At 49.0% G+C, this 15,751-nt stretch overlaps 1 protein-coding gene across 1 annotated transcript; it reads right to left on the bottom strand.

Annotated features, from left to right (window-relative positions):
• Positions 1–8,452: 8,452 nt before the first annotated feature.
• On the bottom strand, positions 8,453–9,163 carry LOC137454434 (olfactory receptor 14A16-like). The gene has a single exon (XM_068164473.1). The coding sequence runs from the start codon at positions 9,161–9,163 to the stop codon at positions 8,453–8,455; it is 711 nt and encodes a 236-aa protein (XP_068020574.1).
• Positions 9,164–15,751: the final 6,588 nt, after the last annotated feature.

The raw sequence follows: 15,751 nt of genomic DNA, 5'->3' as shown, positions 1-15,751 counted from the left end.
ATGGCTTCAAACTAGAGCAGGGCAGAATTAGATTGGATATTAGGAACAAGTTCTTTACCACAATGATAGTGAAACACTGGAACCCAAAGCCATTCTGGCTGGGATCAACAATGCTGTGTCCATCAGGAGCAGGGAGGTGGCTGTGCCCTGGGACTCAGTTCTGGGGAGGCCACACCTCAAGTGCTGTGTCCAGTTTTGGGCACCTCCACCCAAGAGAGATGTGGAGGTGCAGGAGCCAGGGCAGAGGAGGGCAAAGAGCTGGGGAAGGGCCTGAAGAATAAATCTGATGAAGAGCAACTGAAGGAGCTGGGAATGGTTAGTTTGGAGAAGAGGAGGCTGAGGGGAGACCTCATTGCTCTCTAGAGCTACCTGAAAGGAGGTTGTGGAGAGGCTGCTGCTGGTCTCTCCTCACAGGTCATTAGTGACAGAACAAGAGGGAACAGCCTCAAGCTAGGACTGAGAACAGTAGGAAGAAAATTTTCCCATCAAGAGTGGTCAGGGAGTGGAATGTGCTGCTCAGGGAGGTGGTGGAGTCACCAAGCCTGGAGGGGTTTCAAGGTGGTTTGGATGTGGTGCTTGGGCATAAGGCTTTGGGGTGACCCTTGTAGGGTAGGGTTAATGGTTGGACTTGGTGATCCTGAGGGTCTTCTCCAACCTGAATGTTTCTGTGATTCTGTGAAAGACTGAGAGCCCTGGGGCTGTTTAGTGTGGAGAGGAGAAGCCTGAGAGGGGATCTGATCAATGTCTATCGTTATCAGAGGGGGGTGTCAGAGGAAGGTGCCAGGCTCTTGGCAGTGATGCCCAGGGCCAGGACAAGGAGCAATGGGTGCAAGTTCCACCTCACCATGAAGAAACTCTCCTGTGCTGTGAGGGTGCTGGAGTCCTGGAGCAGGCTGCCAGAGAGGTTGTGGAGTCTCCTTCTCTGCAGATTTTCAAACCTGCCTGGATGTGTTCCTCTGTGACCAGGCCTGAGTGATCCTGCTCTGGCAGTGGGGTTGGGCTGGAGGATCTCTGGATGTCCCTTCCAACCCCACATATTCTGTGATTCTGTGATCTAATCCTTTCCACTTCAGTCTGGGCTCATCAGGACACCAAAGCTTCTCCTCAGCCCTGGCCTGAGCCCCAGCCCTCAAAGATTATCTCTGAGTCCTCAGCCTTCCCCTGAGCACTTCAGCCCCAAACCTCCTTCCTGTTCTCTGATCCCTCTTTTATATCCCCTCCTATCCTGGAGTGACTCTGCTTGCTCCTGGCACAGAGGAGGGTCTGGAAGCTCCCAGAGCAACCTCATGGCCTTGGAAGAGGAGAAGGAGGTGACCTGTGGCTGAGCAGCTCATGGACACCACAAGCAGAGGAGTGGCAATGCCACGGGCAGCTCAGCTGTGCCTCAGAATCTCCTGCACAGCAGCAGGCACAAGGCTCGGCAGCAGCTGGGAGGTCACTGCTGGCTCAGCAGCTGTTAGAGCAGCAGCAGGAAGAAGGCAGGAAAGGGACTGGGAGGTCAATTCTTGCTGCAGCAGCTGAAAGGGCAGCCCCTGACTCCTGCCTGGCCTCTTTGCTTTTGGCCTCCCAGATGCCAGAGTCCCCAGCAGGCCAGAGGAAGGCCTGTGGTGGGCAAGGGACTTATGTGACTCCCTGTCCCTAAGCACCTGGTGGCCCCTGCAGGAAGAGCCTTGGAGCTGGGTTGTCAACTCCCTGCCACCTGATGGCCTGAGGGGACAGCAGCAGGGACAGGGCTTGGCTGTGGCTGCTGGAGAAGCTGAAAGGCAGCAGCAGGGACCTGCCTTGGAAGGCCATGCAGAGGTTTCTTGTGCCTGCTCAGCTGCCAGGCCACACACAGGCTGAGGCCTTGTGCCAGCATTGGGACATCAGGGATGGCTGAGTAGCTCCTAGGGCAGGAGGAGCCACATGGCCCTGAGGTGAGTGTGAGGTCACTGCAAAGTCCAGTCCCTTTGTACCATTGGCAAAGGCAGGAACAGGAGGTGACCTGTGGCTGAGCAGCTCATGGACACAAGGGAGGAGATGGGTGGCAATGCCATGGGCAGCTCAGCTGTGCTTCAGGCTCTCCTGCACAGCAGCAGGCTCAGAGCTGGGCTGGGGACTGTGCCATCCCTTGTGCCTGCCAAGCTGAGAGGCAGCAGCAGGGAGGTGCCTTGGATTTTGCTTTGCAACTGGAGGTTCTGCTCAGTGCCCAGGCAGAAAGGCCTCTGGCAGGGACCATTGCCAATGGCCTGGGATGGAGCAGAGCCTGAGCAGAGTGCAGAAGGCCAAGTGCAGCTGGGCTATGGCAGCTGGAGGGTAGAGAGGCTCTGCAGAGAGACCTGGACAGGCTGGACAGATGGGCAGAATCCAACGGCATGAGATTTAACACATCCAAATGCCGGGTTCTGCACATTGGCCACAACAACCCCATGCAGTGCTACAGGCTGGGGTCAGAGTGGCTAGAGAGCAGCCAGGCAGAGAGGGATCTGGGGGTGCTGGTTGATGGTAGGCTTAACATGAGCCTGCAGTGTGCCCAGGCAGCCAAGAGGGCCAATGGCATCCTGGCCTGCATCAAGAACAGTGTGGCCAGCAGGAGCAGGGAGGTCATTCTGCCCCTGTACACTGCACTGGTTAGGCCACACCTCGAGTCCTGTATCCAGTTCTGGGCCCCTCAGTTTAGGAAGGATGTTGACTTGCTGGAACGAGTCCAGAGAAGAGCAACAAAGTTGGTGAGGGGTTTGGAACACAAGCCCTATGAGGAGAGGCTGAGGGAGCTGGGGCTGCTTAGCCTGGAGAAGAGGAGACTTAGGGGTGACCTTATCACTCTCTACAACTACCTGAAGGGAGGTTGTAGACAGGCTGATGATGGTCTCTTCTCCCAGGCACCCAGTACCAGAACAAGAGGACACAGTCTCAAGCTGCGCCAGGGGAGGTTCAGGTTGGATGTTAGGAAGAAGTTCTATACAGAAAGAGTGATTGCGCTATGGAATGGGTTGCCCGGGGAGGTGGTGGAGTCGCCGTCATTGAAGGTGTTCAGAAGGAGACTTGACGGGGTGCTTGGTGCCATGGGTTAGCTGTTTGGGTGGGTTGGATTGGTTGATGGGTTGGACACGATGATCTTGAAGGTCTCTTCCAACCTGGTTTGGTTTATTCTAATAAAGGTTTATTCTAATAAAGGAGGAGTGTGGCCACCCAGACACAGAGGCTGTCCTCTCCTGCACTCAGCACTGCTGTGGCCACATCTGGATTCTTGGTGTCCAGCTTTGGGACTTCTACTCTGAAGGAGTTTTGAAGAGCCTGAGAAGCTTCAGAGGATATCTGCAAGGATTAGGGTGGAGAGCCTGAGGGACTGGGGCTTTGTTAACCTGGTGAAGTCCTAGTTCAGGGCACTACAGATGCCATGTACACCTGCTTGCAATCTGGTGATGATGGAGCATCTGGTGGTTGTGGGAAGAGAAGAAAACCTCCATAGAGTGCAAATTTTAGGGTTCAGAGCGGAGTTGAGGAGAATGAAAAGTCACTCAAAGGGGATCCTTGTGCTCCAAGAGGCACTCATTCTGTTTCAAGAAATGGCCATGGAAAGCAGAGACAGAACAGGAAGGGTACAGAAGTGTCATGGTGAGAGCTGCTAGGAAAGCAAGATGGATGTCAAAAGCATGAAGGGAAAGAGCTGCAGGCATGGGGCAGTGTAGCACCACCTGCAAGGCTGAAAGCTCAACAGGACTGTGGTCTTTCTCCTCCTGTCTGTGGCATTTGCCTCTCCCACCAAGGCCAGGGAGATGAAACTTTAGCTTGAGCCTCTCTGCATCTGACTGCCCAGGCTCTGTGATCAGGGCTTGGCCTTTCTGCTGCAGAAACCAAACCCAGTGTGGGGGACAGTGTAGGACAACCTGTGGTGGGGATAGCAATGGGCACTGGCAAGGCTGGAAGTCATCAGGAGAACCCAAGGCTTTGCCTTCTTGGCTGTGGCAGTCATCCACCACCAAGGGCTGTGAGGAGACTTCCTAAGGCACCAGGGGGTCCTCAGGGCTTCCTTAAACACCCCCAGGAAGGCTGGGGACTGTCATCCCCTTGTCCTTCTCTAAGCATCACAAACCCTACACCCCACAGCACCTGGGGAGCCCTGACCCATACATGAGGGACAGGATCTGCCTGCCCAGGCACTGTGGTCAGGGTTTGGCCTTTCTGCTCCATAAACCAAACCCAGAGTTTGCTCTCCTGCACTTTGCCTTTGTCTGCTGCAATCATGGCCTCCACTGAGCTGCTCTAAGGAGCCCTTGGGAGGCTTTGTTGGTAATGCCCCTCAGTGGGGCCAAGCAGTGCTTCAAGGTACTTTGTGTTTTCCTTCTGACTTCTGAAGAAGTTTCTTCAGTCTTCTCTCAGTACCTGAGGTTCCTGCAATGAGTCCCAAGTGCCCTAAGGAGATGTTTGTGTCTCTGTAATCTTCAGGGTTTCAAAGTGCACCTCACAAAGCTCAATTATTTTATGTCAAAGATATAATATTTTACTCCATTTCAGTTTAGAGCAGAGATGATAATTCCCCAAGTGACACTGACCCAGGCTGTCTCAGCAGCACATCTGCACTTGCAGGAACATCTGTCCTTCAGGACTGACATTGAGTGGACAACTTTGCTCCTCACCCTCCCCAACCTCCCCATTGCTGTCACTGCCCACCTGGGGCTTACAAGGTGATTCAGCAGAATGTGTTCCAATCCAAGAGCCTCTGAATGACAGAGTGGGTAAGGACAAGGCTGACCCTGACTGACTGCAAGGGATCCGGAATTCAAATCTGTTTCTATGGCTGTGCCTGGAGAGAAGCACCAAGCACAAAGATACAGGGACAGAGCTGGCTGGGTTCAGTGCAAGATAGAAACCTTGCCGCTGGTGACAACAAAGGTGTCTGTCCAAAGACACAGAGTAGTGGAGAGGAGGCTGGCAGAGGGTGCCCTGGAGTTTGGTTTCCTCCTCCTGGAGCTCAGGGCAAACACTCACAAAGCTTTGGCATTCTTAGGGCAAAAGAACTGTGACTGGAGAAGTCTGACTTGGTGCTGGCCCTTGGTGCAGGTTGTGCCTGAGAGATGTCTGTGTGGGGGAGATGCTGGACACAGCTGCTGTGATCCAGGAGAGCTCCAAGGCCCTGGCTTGAGGGTCACTTTTCAGAGGGGGAGATCCTTGACTTTCATCAGGTGTTTCTCTGAGCTGGAGAACCTTGGATGCTGAATCATTCTGGGATCTTTTGCCACTTGCACAGACCCTGAAGATTTTGACCTCCAAAGTTTTCTATCAGCTCCCTGTTGGCTGTGGTCCAAGCACAGATGATTAGGTGGTGTTGGATGATAGGTTGGACGCGATGATCTTGAAGGTCTCTTCCAACCTGGTTTATTCTATTCCATTAATTCTAATTCTGAGCTGGCAGGATGTGACCAACCCCCAAGGCACAGGGAGAGCAGTGCAAGGCTGGGAGAGCAAGGGTGCAGCACACCAAGGACACCTCTCAGTTCTCTATTTCTCTCTGTCCTGATCCATCCCTGGCTTACCCTGGGCTACTTCATGGTCTAGGCCTTCTCTTTGTTTGTTTGTTTTTAACCTAAAATGAGAATGCATGTTGTGTTGTAAGGAAATTTGACTTTCCCATTAACTATTTAAAACTAAGGCAAACTGGTGAGGTGACATAGAAATCCATAGGAACATTTTCTCTAGTCACACAACAATTAAACAATCATAACAGCCAGTCCTAATTCACACGGTGCTGTGGTGCATTCTTCTGAGTGATGCTTTTGATCCCAGATTACCATAGCAGTTGTTGTGATCGATGTTCGACTGCATGGGAAATGCTGTGTGCTCATGGCCTTGATTCCTCTGCCGTTGTTCGTTGCGATGATTGCAGTTGGCATGGGGTAGACATTTCTTGCTGGTGTCACTAAACCCCCTTAGCTATAAAATATACATCCTCTCTTTTGATTTGTTGATTTTTTCTTGATAGATTTTTAAACTTTTTTTCTTTTTGAATTTTATTATTTTTATTTTTAAAATTCTATTTTTAATTTTTTTTTATTTTTAATTTTAATTTTTATTTTAAATATTTTATTTTTAAAATATTTTTTTTAATTTTAATTTTTAATCCAATTTTTAAAATTTATTATTTTTTGATCTTATATTATTTTTTAAAAAATATTTTAATTATTTTTTGTATGTTTGTTTTATTTAATCTATTTTTAAAATTTCTAATATTATTATTTCAATTAAAAAATTAATCCATTTTAAAAAATATTAATTTTTTATTTAATCTATTTTTTAATTTTGTAATTTTATTTTGTTTTGGTTTTATTATTTTTTTAGCCTTTTTTAAAAAAATTACATTATTTTTATTTTTATTTTTATTTTATTTTTTAATATCATTTTAATTAATTTTTATTTTTTAATTTTAATTATTTTTTATTTAATTTTTAAAATAAAATTTTTTAATGTAATTAATTTTTTTAATATGCCTTTTAAATATTTTTGTTTTGTTGCTATCTGTATTTTTTGGCCTATAATTTTTAATAATTTTTTAGGTAATTTTATTTTTCTTTTAAATCTATTTTTTTATTTCCTGTTTTTTTAATAGCTTTTAATTTTTCTAGAATTTTATTTAACATACTTTAATTTTGTATTAATTAATTTTTAATGTTATTTTATAGTCTAATTTTTTAATTATTTTTTTAATTTAATTTTTAAAATTGTTTTTTTATTCTATTTTTTCCTTTTTTATTTTCTTTTTAACCTTTTTTGTACTTAATATTTTATCCTTATTTTTCATTTTAAATTTTTGTAAATTTTTTTTCTAATAATCCTTATTTTTTTTGTTAATAGTTATTTTTTGTTAGTAATCCTTATGGGTTTTTGTTTGTTTTGGTTTTTAAAAATTATTATTATGTAAAAATGTTTTTTATATTAAATATTTTTTTCTTTCTTTTTTATAATTTTATTATTATTATTATTATTATTATTATTATTATTATTATTATTATTATTATTATTATTATTGTTATTATTATTATTATTATTATTAATTGTTGTTGTTGTTGTTGTTGTTGTTGTTGTTGTTGTTGTTATTTCGTACTTTTACTTTGTAGTAGTACTCTGTGCTATTAGCCAAACACCAAACTCAGGTGTGAGAGGCAATGCACCAGAATAGACTCTCCAGACTGTCTATTAGCTGAGGAAGGAGGTGGATGTGGAAAGTTTAATCCATCTGATTGGTGCCTAAAGATTGAGGCCAATGGGGAGGCAGCAATAAAGATAGCCTCCAACAACAAGGATATAGCTCATGGACCAGTCCAAACCTGGAAAGGACTGAAATGGGACACATTGTCTTGGTTGCCTGGTGGGCCATGGGTCAAACGAGTGTTATTCTTCTCTCTTTGTGCAACAGCAGCTCTAATCTTTCTACCATGTCTGATACCCTGGTTTGTATGGCTTATCCATCCTGCAGTCAGGCAGGTGCAGGTTGTAGCCATATCAAGTGAGCCAGAAAAGGCTATAAAAAAGAGCAGTATGATGTATCTGCAAATCAGAACAACATCAGAAATGAGCCAAGAGGAAAGGATTAAGTTAATGGTGAAAGAATTTTGTAAAGACAGTTATTAAAGCAAGGAGAGGAGGGATTGATGGGATTGAAAGGAGGGAGTGTCTTTACAAAGGAAGAATTGGCTAAGAGGGAGTTGGAAGGGAAAGCAGGAACCAGAGAGTTCCCCTTCTCTATGTGTTTGTAAATCACAAAGGGGCCTCTGCTAAGTCTCTTCCCTTGAACCTTGCTGTCAATCAGTAGGGGTCTGTCCCAAGATAGCAGACACTGAACACAGCCTGAACTGCTGAACTTTTAGGCCAGAGCACAGGCTTAACAGACTACTGAATATTAACTTCTGCACCCAGAGAAGTGGAGAACCTAATTTAAATGAGCATAGGATGTATGAAGCAGGGAGGGTTTGTGTGAAGGGGGACATGTAGCAGGGGTTTGGGAAAGACTAAATCCTGAGTACCTGAGCCACTGGGGAAAGGGAGAGGGAGATTTGCATCCAGAAATGTAGGATGGAAGGGGAGCTGTGCCTTCAGCAGTGAGAGAGACCCCACAGGGAATTGTCCTGTGGACTCTCCCTTTATTCAAAGGAAGTTTTACAAGACTCCTCTGTCTCTGTTATGAACTTCTAGATGGGAAGAATTTTTCCTTGCATGTTGCACACCCAGGGAGCACAGCTGCTCCTGTCTGCAGTCTCTGGGTCACAGCAGACAGGCCAGTACTGAATCTGAAATGGTCTGAAGAAAGACTCTGGTGGGAAAACTACACTCTCACAAGGGTAACAGCACCAGCAGCAGTCAAGAAGGGAGAAACCAGACTGTGAGTGACATCAGAACTGCTCAGCAGGAGAGGAAAAAGAGTTTATTGCTTCTGAAGGCATCCAGTAGTCATTTTCCTCAGGGCATCCTTGAGCTCCTAGTTCCTCAGGCTGTAGATAAGAGGGTTGACTGCTGGAGGTACCACTGAGTACAGAACTGCAAGCACCAGATCCAGGGATGGGGACAAGATAGAAGAGGGCTTCAGGTAGGCAAAGATTACAGTGGTGACAAAAAGGGAAACCACAGCCAGGTGAGGGAGGCAGGTGGCAAAGGCTTTGTGGCGTCCCTGCTGAGAGGGAATCCTCAGCACTGCCCTGAAGATCTGCACATAAGACACCACAAGGAACACAAAACAGACAAAGAAGAAACAGGCACTGGCCACAAGAAGCCAAAGTTCCCTGAGGTAGGATGTGGAGCAGGAGAGCTTGAGGATCTGGGGCACTTCACAGAAGAACTGGTCCACAACATTGCCCTGGCAGAAGGGCAGGGAAAATGTATTGGCTGTGTGCAGCAGAGCATGGAGAAAGCCACAGGTCCAGGCAGCTGCTGCCATGTGGAGACAAACTCTGCTGCCCAGGAGGGTCTCATAGTGCAGGGGTCTGCAGATGGCAACGTAGCGATCGTAGGACATGGTGGTGAGGAGAAAATACTCTGCACCAAGCAAAAGGAAAAGCAGAAATACTTGTGCATCACATCCTGCATAGGTGATGTCCCTGGTGTCCCTCAGGGAATTGACCATGGTCTTGGGGACAGTGGTGGAGATGGCACCCAGGTCAGTGAGGGCAAGGTTGAGGAGGAAGAAGTACATGGGGGTGTGGAGGTGGTGGTCCCAGGCTATGGTGGTGATGATGAGGCCATTGCCCAGCAGGGCAGCCAGGTAGATGGCCAGGAAGAGGCAGAAGTGCAGGAGCTGCAGCTGCCTTGTGCCTGGGAATGGCAGGAGGAGGAAGTGGGTGATGGAGCTGCTGTTGGCCATCTGCTGCCTCTGGCCATGAGGCACTGTCAAAAGAGAAGGAGACAGTGAGAGGAGACTTCTCTCAGCACAGCCAAAACCACTCCCCACAGACCCTCCCCTGTCACACAGACACTTACTGCTTCTCAGGGACTTTCCTTCAGCTCCAAGGCTGGGGCATTGCTTGGTCCTGGTTTAGGGTAAAAGGCAAGAGTGGGAGAGCTCCCCATGGGGTATAAGTCACCCTGCTCTGCACCTCAGCTGGAGGGTGACCATGCTCCCATGTCACCCTGAGAAGCCACCAGACACTGCTGAGAGCAGAGGGATCCACCACACACCACTCTGTGTCTCAGGGTCTCAGCATCCCACTTGTAGTCCAGGAGACACTTGGCTCAGTGTCCCCTGGAAGGCAGCACAGCCTGGATGGACACTTCAAGGACACAGCCAAAGCATGACCATGGCAGGTCCTGAAGTCAGCTCATTCCCAGCCTCACACCCTGCACTGCCCAGAGCTTCACAGGCTCAGTACAACTGGGACACCTCATTGCTGTGGCTCCACCTGCATAGAAGATCTCACAGTGTCTGTGCCTGACTGCAGCTGAAGCTTCCATGCCCAGAGAGCCATCAGCAGCACAAAGAGCATCTGAGACAGACAAGGAGAGGGACAGACAGACACTCAGGAATGCCTTCAGGTGAGGAGTGTAGGCACTTGGTGAGGTTCCCAGTAAAGCTCTGTGTGATGGTTGAAGAGGCTCAGCCCTTGCTCTAAAGGCACAGATGAGTTTTCCTCCTCACCAGCCAGGCCAGAGACAGTGGAAGCAAAAATTCAGGATAGCAGAGACTGGGTCAGGAAGCCCTGGCCTGAACAGAGTCATGAAAAGTCCCCCTGAAAATGTTCTGGAAATGAGCTGGAGCTGAGAGCAACCCTCACCCACACAGCAGCCTCTCCACAGCAAAAGGAACCTGCCTTGCTCTGCCCTGCCTTGCCCTGCCCAGGGTAACTCATTCCAACCACAGCTTCTCCCCAAAGCTGCATGAAGAGCTCCCTGGGCTGCTTGAGACCTGAGCCTGGCAGGCAGCAGAGTCCCTGTCCCAGCTTTAGGAGATGCCTCCAGGAACTGCAGCTGCACTGCCCTGCAACCACAGACTCACCCTGTCAGCAAATGCAGTGACTTCTCCCCCCGTGAGCTCTCAGCATCCTCCCAATCCTGGCCACCTTGAAGCTCTCTCTGTCTTTCTCATCTCCCGATATGCCCTCAGCCCTGCTGTGCTGTGCAGAGGAGCTGCTCCTGGACAGAGCTCCATCATGCCCAGGAGCCTGGCCCAGCTCAGCAGCAGCAGACCAGCCCAAGGCATTTAAAGGAGCCCTCTGGTGGCTTTGGTGCCAAGTCCATAAACCTCAGAGACTGAGAAGCTGATGAAACCTCTCCAGAAGTCAAAGTCAGATTCAAACTCTGAAGTTTCTTCTACTCTTAATGGGTCCCAGTGAAGCATACTGGGAAAGGGTCCACAGGGTATGGTCAGAGCAGAAGGAGAGAGTGGATGCAAGGGAAGCATCACTGGAGTCACTGAAGCATCTCCAGGCTGTGGTGAGAGCAGAGAACTGAGGCAGTGCTGACAGGTCAGGACAAGCAGCTCAAGGTAGCTCTGCTGCTCAGGAAACCTGGAGGGGTTTCATTGATCCAAAGGGCCAAGCCCTGACCCCCAGCCCCTGGCAAGGCAGATCCTGTCCCTCACCTGTGGGTCAGATCTCTGATTCACCCTGTGAAATCATTTTTATCAGATGCTTTGTGCAATAAAAACCTCTCCAATTATCTACAGAAACCTCGGCAATAATTAGAGGTTCAGCAGAATTTAATGAGCCCCATGGAGTATTTGGGGCTGATGACATCATCCTTAGGTACTGCCAGGAGACTCTGCCAAGGTACTGCCAAGAAGCCTCTCAAGAAGTCCAAGTCAGAAAAAAACTCCAAAGTCCCTTGAAGCACTGATTGGCCTCACTGAGGCTTGTTACTGCCAAAGGCTCCCCAGGGACTCGTTAGAGCAGCTTGTTAGAGGCCAGGATTGCAGGGAGACAAAGGCAAAGTACAGGGCAGAAAAGTATGCCTTTGTTCTATGAAGCATAAAGCCAAACCCTGACCACTGCCCTTGCAATAGAAGAACCTCAATGCCTCAAAGCCAAGGTTCTCTTCACAGGCCTTGGTGGCAGAGGCAACTGCCAGAGCCAAGTGCACAAAGGCCTTGGTCCTGTTGGTCCTCTCAGCCTTGCCAGAGGCCTTGGCCATCCCTACTGCAGCCTGTCCTACACTGTCCCATGCCTGCTTCTCTTTCCCTTCAGGCTGCTGACACCAATCTTGCTTCCCCTCCCAGCTCTCTCTCTGACATTTCCATCCCTTCCCTGAGCTGTTTCAGCTCTTCCTGCCATTTCCTGACACCTCTGGATGGCCTCATGCATAGCAGCTCTGCCCTTTGTGGGACATTTCTTTGGCCTCATCTCCACTCTGAACCTTCCAAGCTGCACTTTGTGGAGGTTTTGGTCTCTTCCCACTCTCCAGAAGAGCTCCATCCTCTCTGAAACTACCCTTCAGCCATATGCACACTGCTAGGGCAGTGCCCTGATCCTCCTTTCAGCAGCTTGAAGCATCCCAGGTCCCTCAGCCTCTCCACAGATATGTCAACCCCCATCCTGGGAGATCTCCTCTACAGTCTCCCCAGTTCCTCTGCTCTCCATCAGACTTCAGAACCTGACACCCAGACACCAAGCATCCAGACGTGGCCACAGCAGTGCTGAGTCAGGGGAGGACAACTTCTGTGTCTGGGTGGCCACACTCCTCCTGCCACAGCCCAGCTGCAATTGGCCTTCTTGACTGTGTGCAGGGTTTGCTTCATCCCAGGGCATTGGGAATGGTTCCTCCCAGACCCTGTAGTGCCTTTGTGACTGGGCTTGTGTCTGATTTGGCCCTAGCTTGGGTTTAATGCCCACCAAAGCCACTGTATCACTCTCCTTCTTAGATGGACAGGGGAGAAGGGAAAGATAACAAAAGGCAGTGTAAGATAGAAGGAATTTAACACTAAGGACAGGCACAAGCAATAGACCACACAGGGTGAAGCAGAAAGAGAAGTGAATCTCTACTGCCCAGCATCACATGGGGGTTGGTCTCTCTGAGCTGACTACGCATGCCATGGAGCACTCCTTGTGCCACTTCTGGGCAGCTGGCCTGGCTGTGTCCTCTCCCAAGATCTTGTCCCCTCCCCCTTCAGCATACCCTTGGGGCAGGGAAATTTTGGAAAAGCACAGCCTGAGGGCTCAGCTGAGCAGCAGCCAAAATACTGCTGTTACCAACACCCAGCCACAGCCCTGCAAAGCACAGCACTAGCAGGATGCTCAGAGGAGAATTAACTCCAGCTCATCCCAAACCCAGTACAATCTCCACCCCTTATTCCTACTCCAAAACCCCAGTATCTTATCTCAGGTTTCACCTGATGTCTTCTGCTAGAGATTCCAAGCGCTTCATGCTCCCCAGCTGCAATTCAAAGGACATTTTGCACCAGTGGTCCTGTTTGGATAGGCCCAAGTGCTCCTGCACAGCTATCTCTTGCTTGATCTGTTCAAAGCCTTCTTGTTGCTCACTGCCCCACTCAAAATGATTCTTCTTTCAGGTCACTCGATAGAGAGGGCTCACAAGTTGACTGTATGTGGTGGGTTGAAATTCCATCCCCCAACATTAACTTTGCCAGACCAGCTCAGTTGGAAGCAAATGAAAGCTGTATTTACAAGCAAGAACTACACTCTAGAATGGAGTGCAATTAATGTCTGCAAAATGTACAGGAGTTACAATATTATACAGATATTTGCAATTAGCAAACAACACAAAACCACCCTGGTCAGAGACCTGTTTCACTGTGCCCCTCTCCTTTTCCCACAGGAGAGAAAGGAGCAGAGAGAAAAGCAATGGGTTAGACTTAACTAAACAATGCAGGCAAGCCAAGTTCAGCCACAAGCAGATTAGTCTCTCCTGAGCAAAGCAAGCAGAGAGATTAGAAAAGAGAAAGAATTGTTTAGGTACAGCCTGGGTCATGGCAGATATTTCTCCAATGAATTTGTTTAGAATCATCTTTAGTTTTCCTTTTGGCACCCCAGAGTGATTTATCTCTATTTTTCCACTTTTCTCCTCAAAATCTGTATCTGAATTTTAAAGGCATAGCCTAAAACCACCACAGCAGGTCCAGCTCAGTCTGATTTGTTACCAGTAGCACAGGGAGATAGAGTTCCTGTTGTGTGTGAAAAGAACCTATTGGGGACAACTCTCCATGTTCCCTGGCTGCAGTGTAGAGGATATTTTGCACCACTGGTGCCATTCAGATAGGCCCAAGGGCCACTGCACAGCTCCCTCCTCTTTGATCTGCTCAAAGCCTTGTTGCTCACTGCTCCACTCACAATGATTCTGCTTTCAGGTTAATCTATAGAGAGGGCTCACAAGCTGGATGCAGCCTGGGACATGCACTCTGCAGAGCCCCACAAGGCCTAGGACAGACTGTGTCTCCTCCTTGTTGGATGGTGACGATGTGGTTGCTATCCAGTTGACCATGTCCATAGGTACATGACAGCATCCAGCCTGCCATTTTCTTGCCAAGAACTGAATTTCCTGAGCAGGTCCTTTGATCTTGCTCTTCTTTATGGCAAATTCAGCTTTCAGAAGCATCTGAATAATTTTTTTCTCCCTTCTCCAACACTTCTTCGGCCCTGTGGCCCCACACAACGATGTCATAGATGCACTGTAGATGTTCAGGGGCATCGGCCTTCCCAGTGCAGTCTGGATTAGTTCATGACAAATGGTAGAGCTCTGCTTCTACCCCTGGGGCAGTCGATTCCAGGTGTATTGCACACCCCTCCAGGTGACAGCAAACTGTGGCCTGCACTCTGCTGCCAACAGAATTGAGAAGGCAGCATTGGCAATGTTGATCCCCTTCCCAGTCCCAACTGCACCCAGAACAGCACAAAATGGGTATCCTGATCCCAGGGCAGCTGTGGCCTGATCCTGGTACAAATGGGATCCCACTGCCATCTCCCAGCACAGTCTGAGTCTCATCCCAGTACAAAGTGCATTTCCTGAAACCCTGATTCCATCCCAGCACAGACCAGGACCCATTGCTGCAAACTGATGCCCCAATGCCATCCCAGTTCAGACTGGGGCCCCCTCCAGGTACAATATGAACCTCTCTGAGCTCTCCCAGTACAGACTGGGTCTGCTGTGGTGAAGGCACATTATGCCCAGATACTGAAACTTGTCCCAGCACATGGACAAGTTCCCCCTCCTTTCATGAGGGGTCCAAAAAGGCCCAGGTGGCACAGACCCCTGCACACACCCATGGCATGGAATGCTGGTGCCGACACTAAGCATAGCATAATTCCAGCTTCATGCCTCCCATAGGCTGCAGCTGGTTGTTTACCAGAGTGCCCATTGGCCACATCCAGCCTCCAGAAACCTATCAGTATTACCCCAGCTTGTCAATACGTTGCCCTCTTTCACTTCGTTCTCTCTCCTTGCTCAAGACTGAGCTTGTGCCATAGCCTTTGCTATTAAGCCTGCAGCCAGGCAGGTCCATTGAGCCTCAGCCCTGAGAGGATCTCCAGAGGAGAGACCAACAGTGAGAGCCTGAGAAGCTACAGTGTTGCATTGTCAGCCTCACCAGTTGGAAGAGCCTGACGTGCCTTCAAGAGGACTGGACGCCTGAGGGTAAGATCTGTCCAGTTGCTGGGGAAGAGACTTAGCTGAGTCTGGCAGAGCAAACGTCTGCCTCAGGCTTAAGGAGCAGACATGAACCACCAAGAGTCTGTGCCTACTCACACAGAGCAGAAGCAGTGCTTAACTATATGCCTGCATGACCCTGCCACTGTGGGAGAGAAGAGAAGTTGCCACTTCCACTGCACTGTGTCCTGTGAACCCCAGGGGAATCCAGAGCACCGTTCATGCCCTGTGCTCCAAAGCCAGGACCGCTCTGATAGGGTCCTGCCTGCTCCTTCAAGCCAAGCAAAGGGGAAGTTACCACTTCACGCAGCTATGCCTCTTCCCTGGGGCTGCCCTCACCGACCCCAAAGGTCATTGCCACGAGGGCCAACCCTGTCCCAGGACCAGCCCTACCGGTCCTGCCAGGCCGACCCCACAGGACCACTCCCTGCTGTCCAGAGGGAGCTGCCTAAGTCACAGAATCATAGAATCACATAGAATGTTGTGGTGCTGCCCTGCAGCTCTGTGCTGAGGGCTGTGCGCTGGGCAAGGAGCTGAGTCTGCACTTCACAGTATCACCAAGGTTGGAAGAGACCTCAAAGATCATCAAGTCCAACCTGTCACCACAGACCTCATGACTACTAGACTATGGCACCAAGTGCCACATCCAATCCCCTCTTGAACACCTCCAGGAACGGTGACTCCACCACCTCCC

Source organism: Melanerpes formicivorus, unplaced genomic scaffold (assembly GCF_026170545.1).
Source record: "Melanerpes formicivorus ecotype bairdi unplaced genomic scaffold, bMelFor1.0.p_v2 SCAF_80, whole genome shotgun sequence".
NCBI classification, from domain to species: domain Eukaryota; kingdom Metazoa; phylum Chordata; class Aves; order Piciformes; family Picidae; genus Melanerpes; species Melanerpes formicivorus.
The sequence above is the reverse complement of the archived record's forward strand: the minus strand, read 5'-3'. Positions and strand labels throughout refer to the sequence as shown.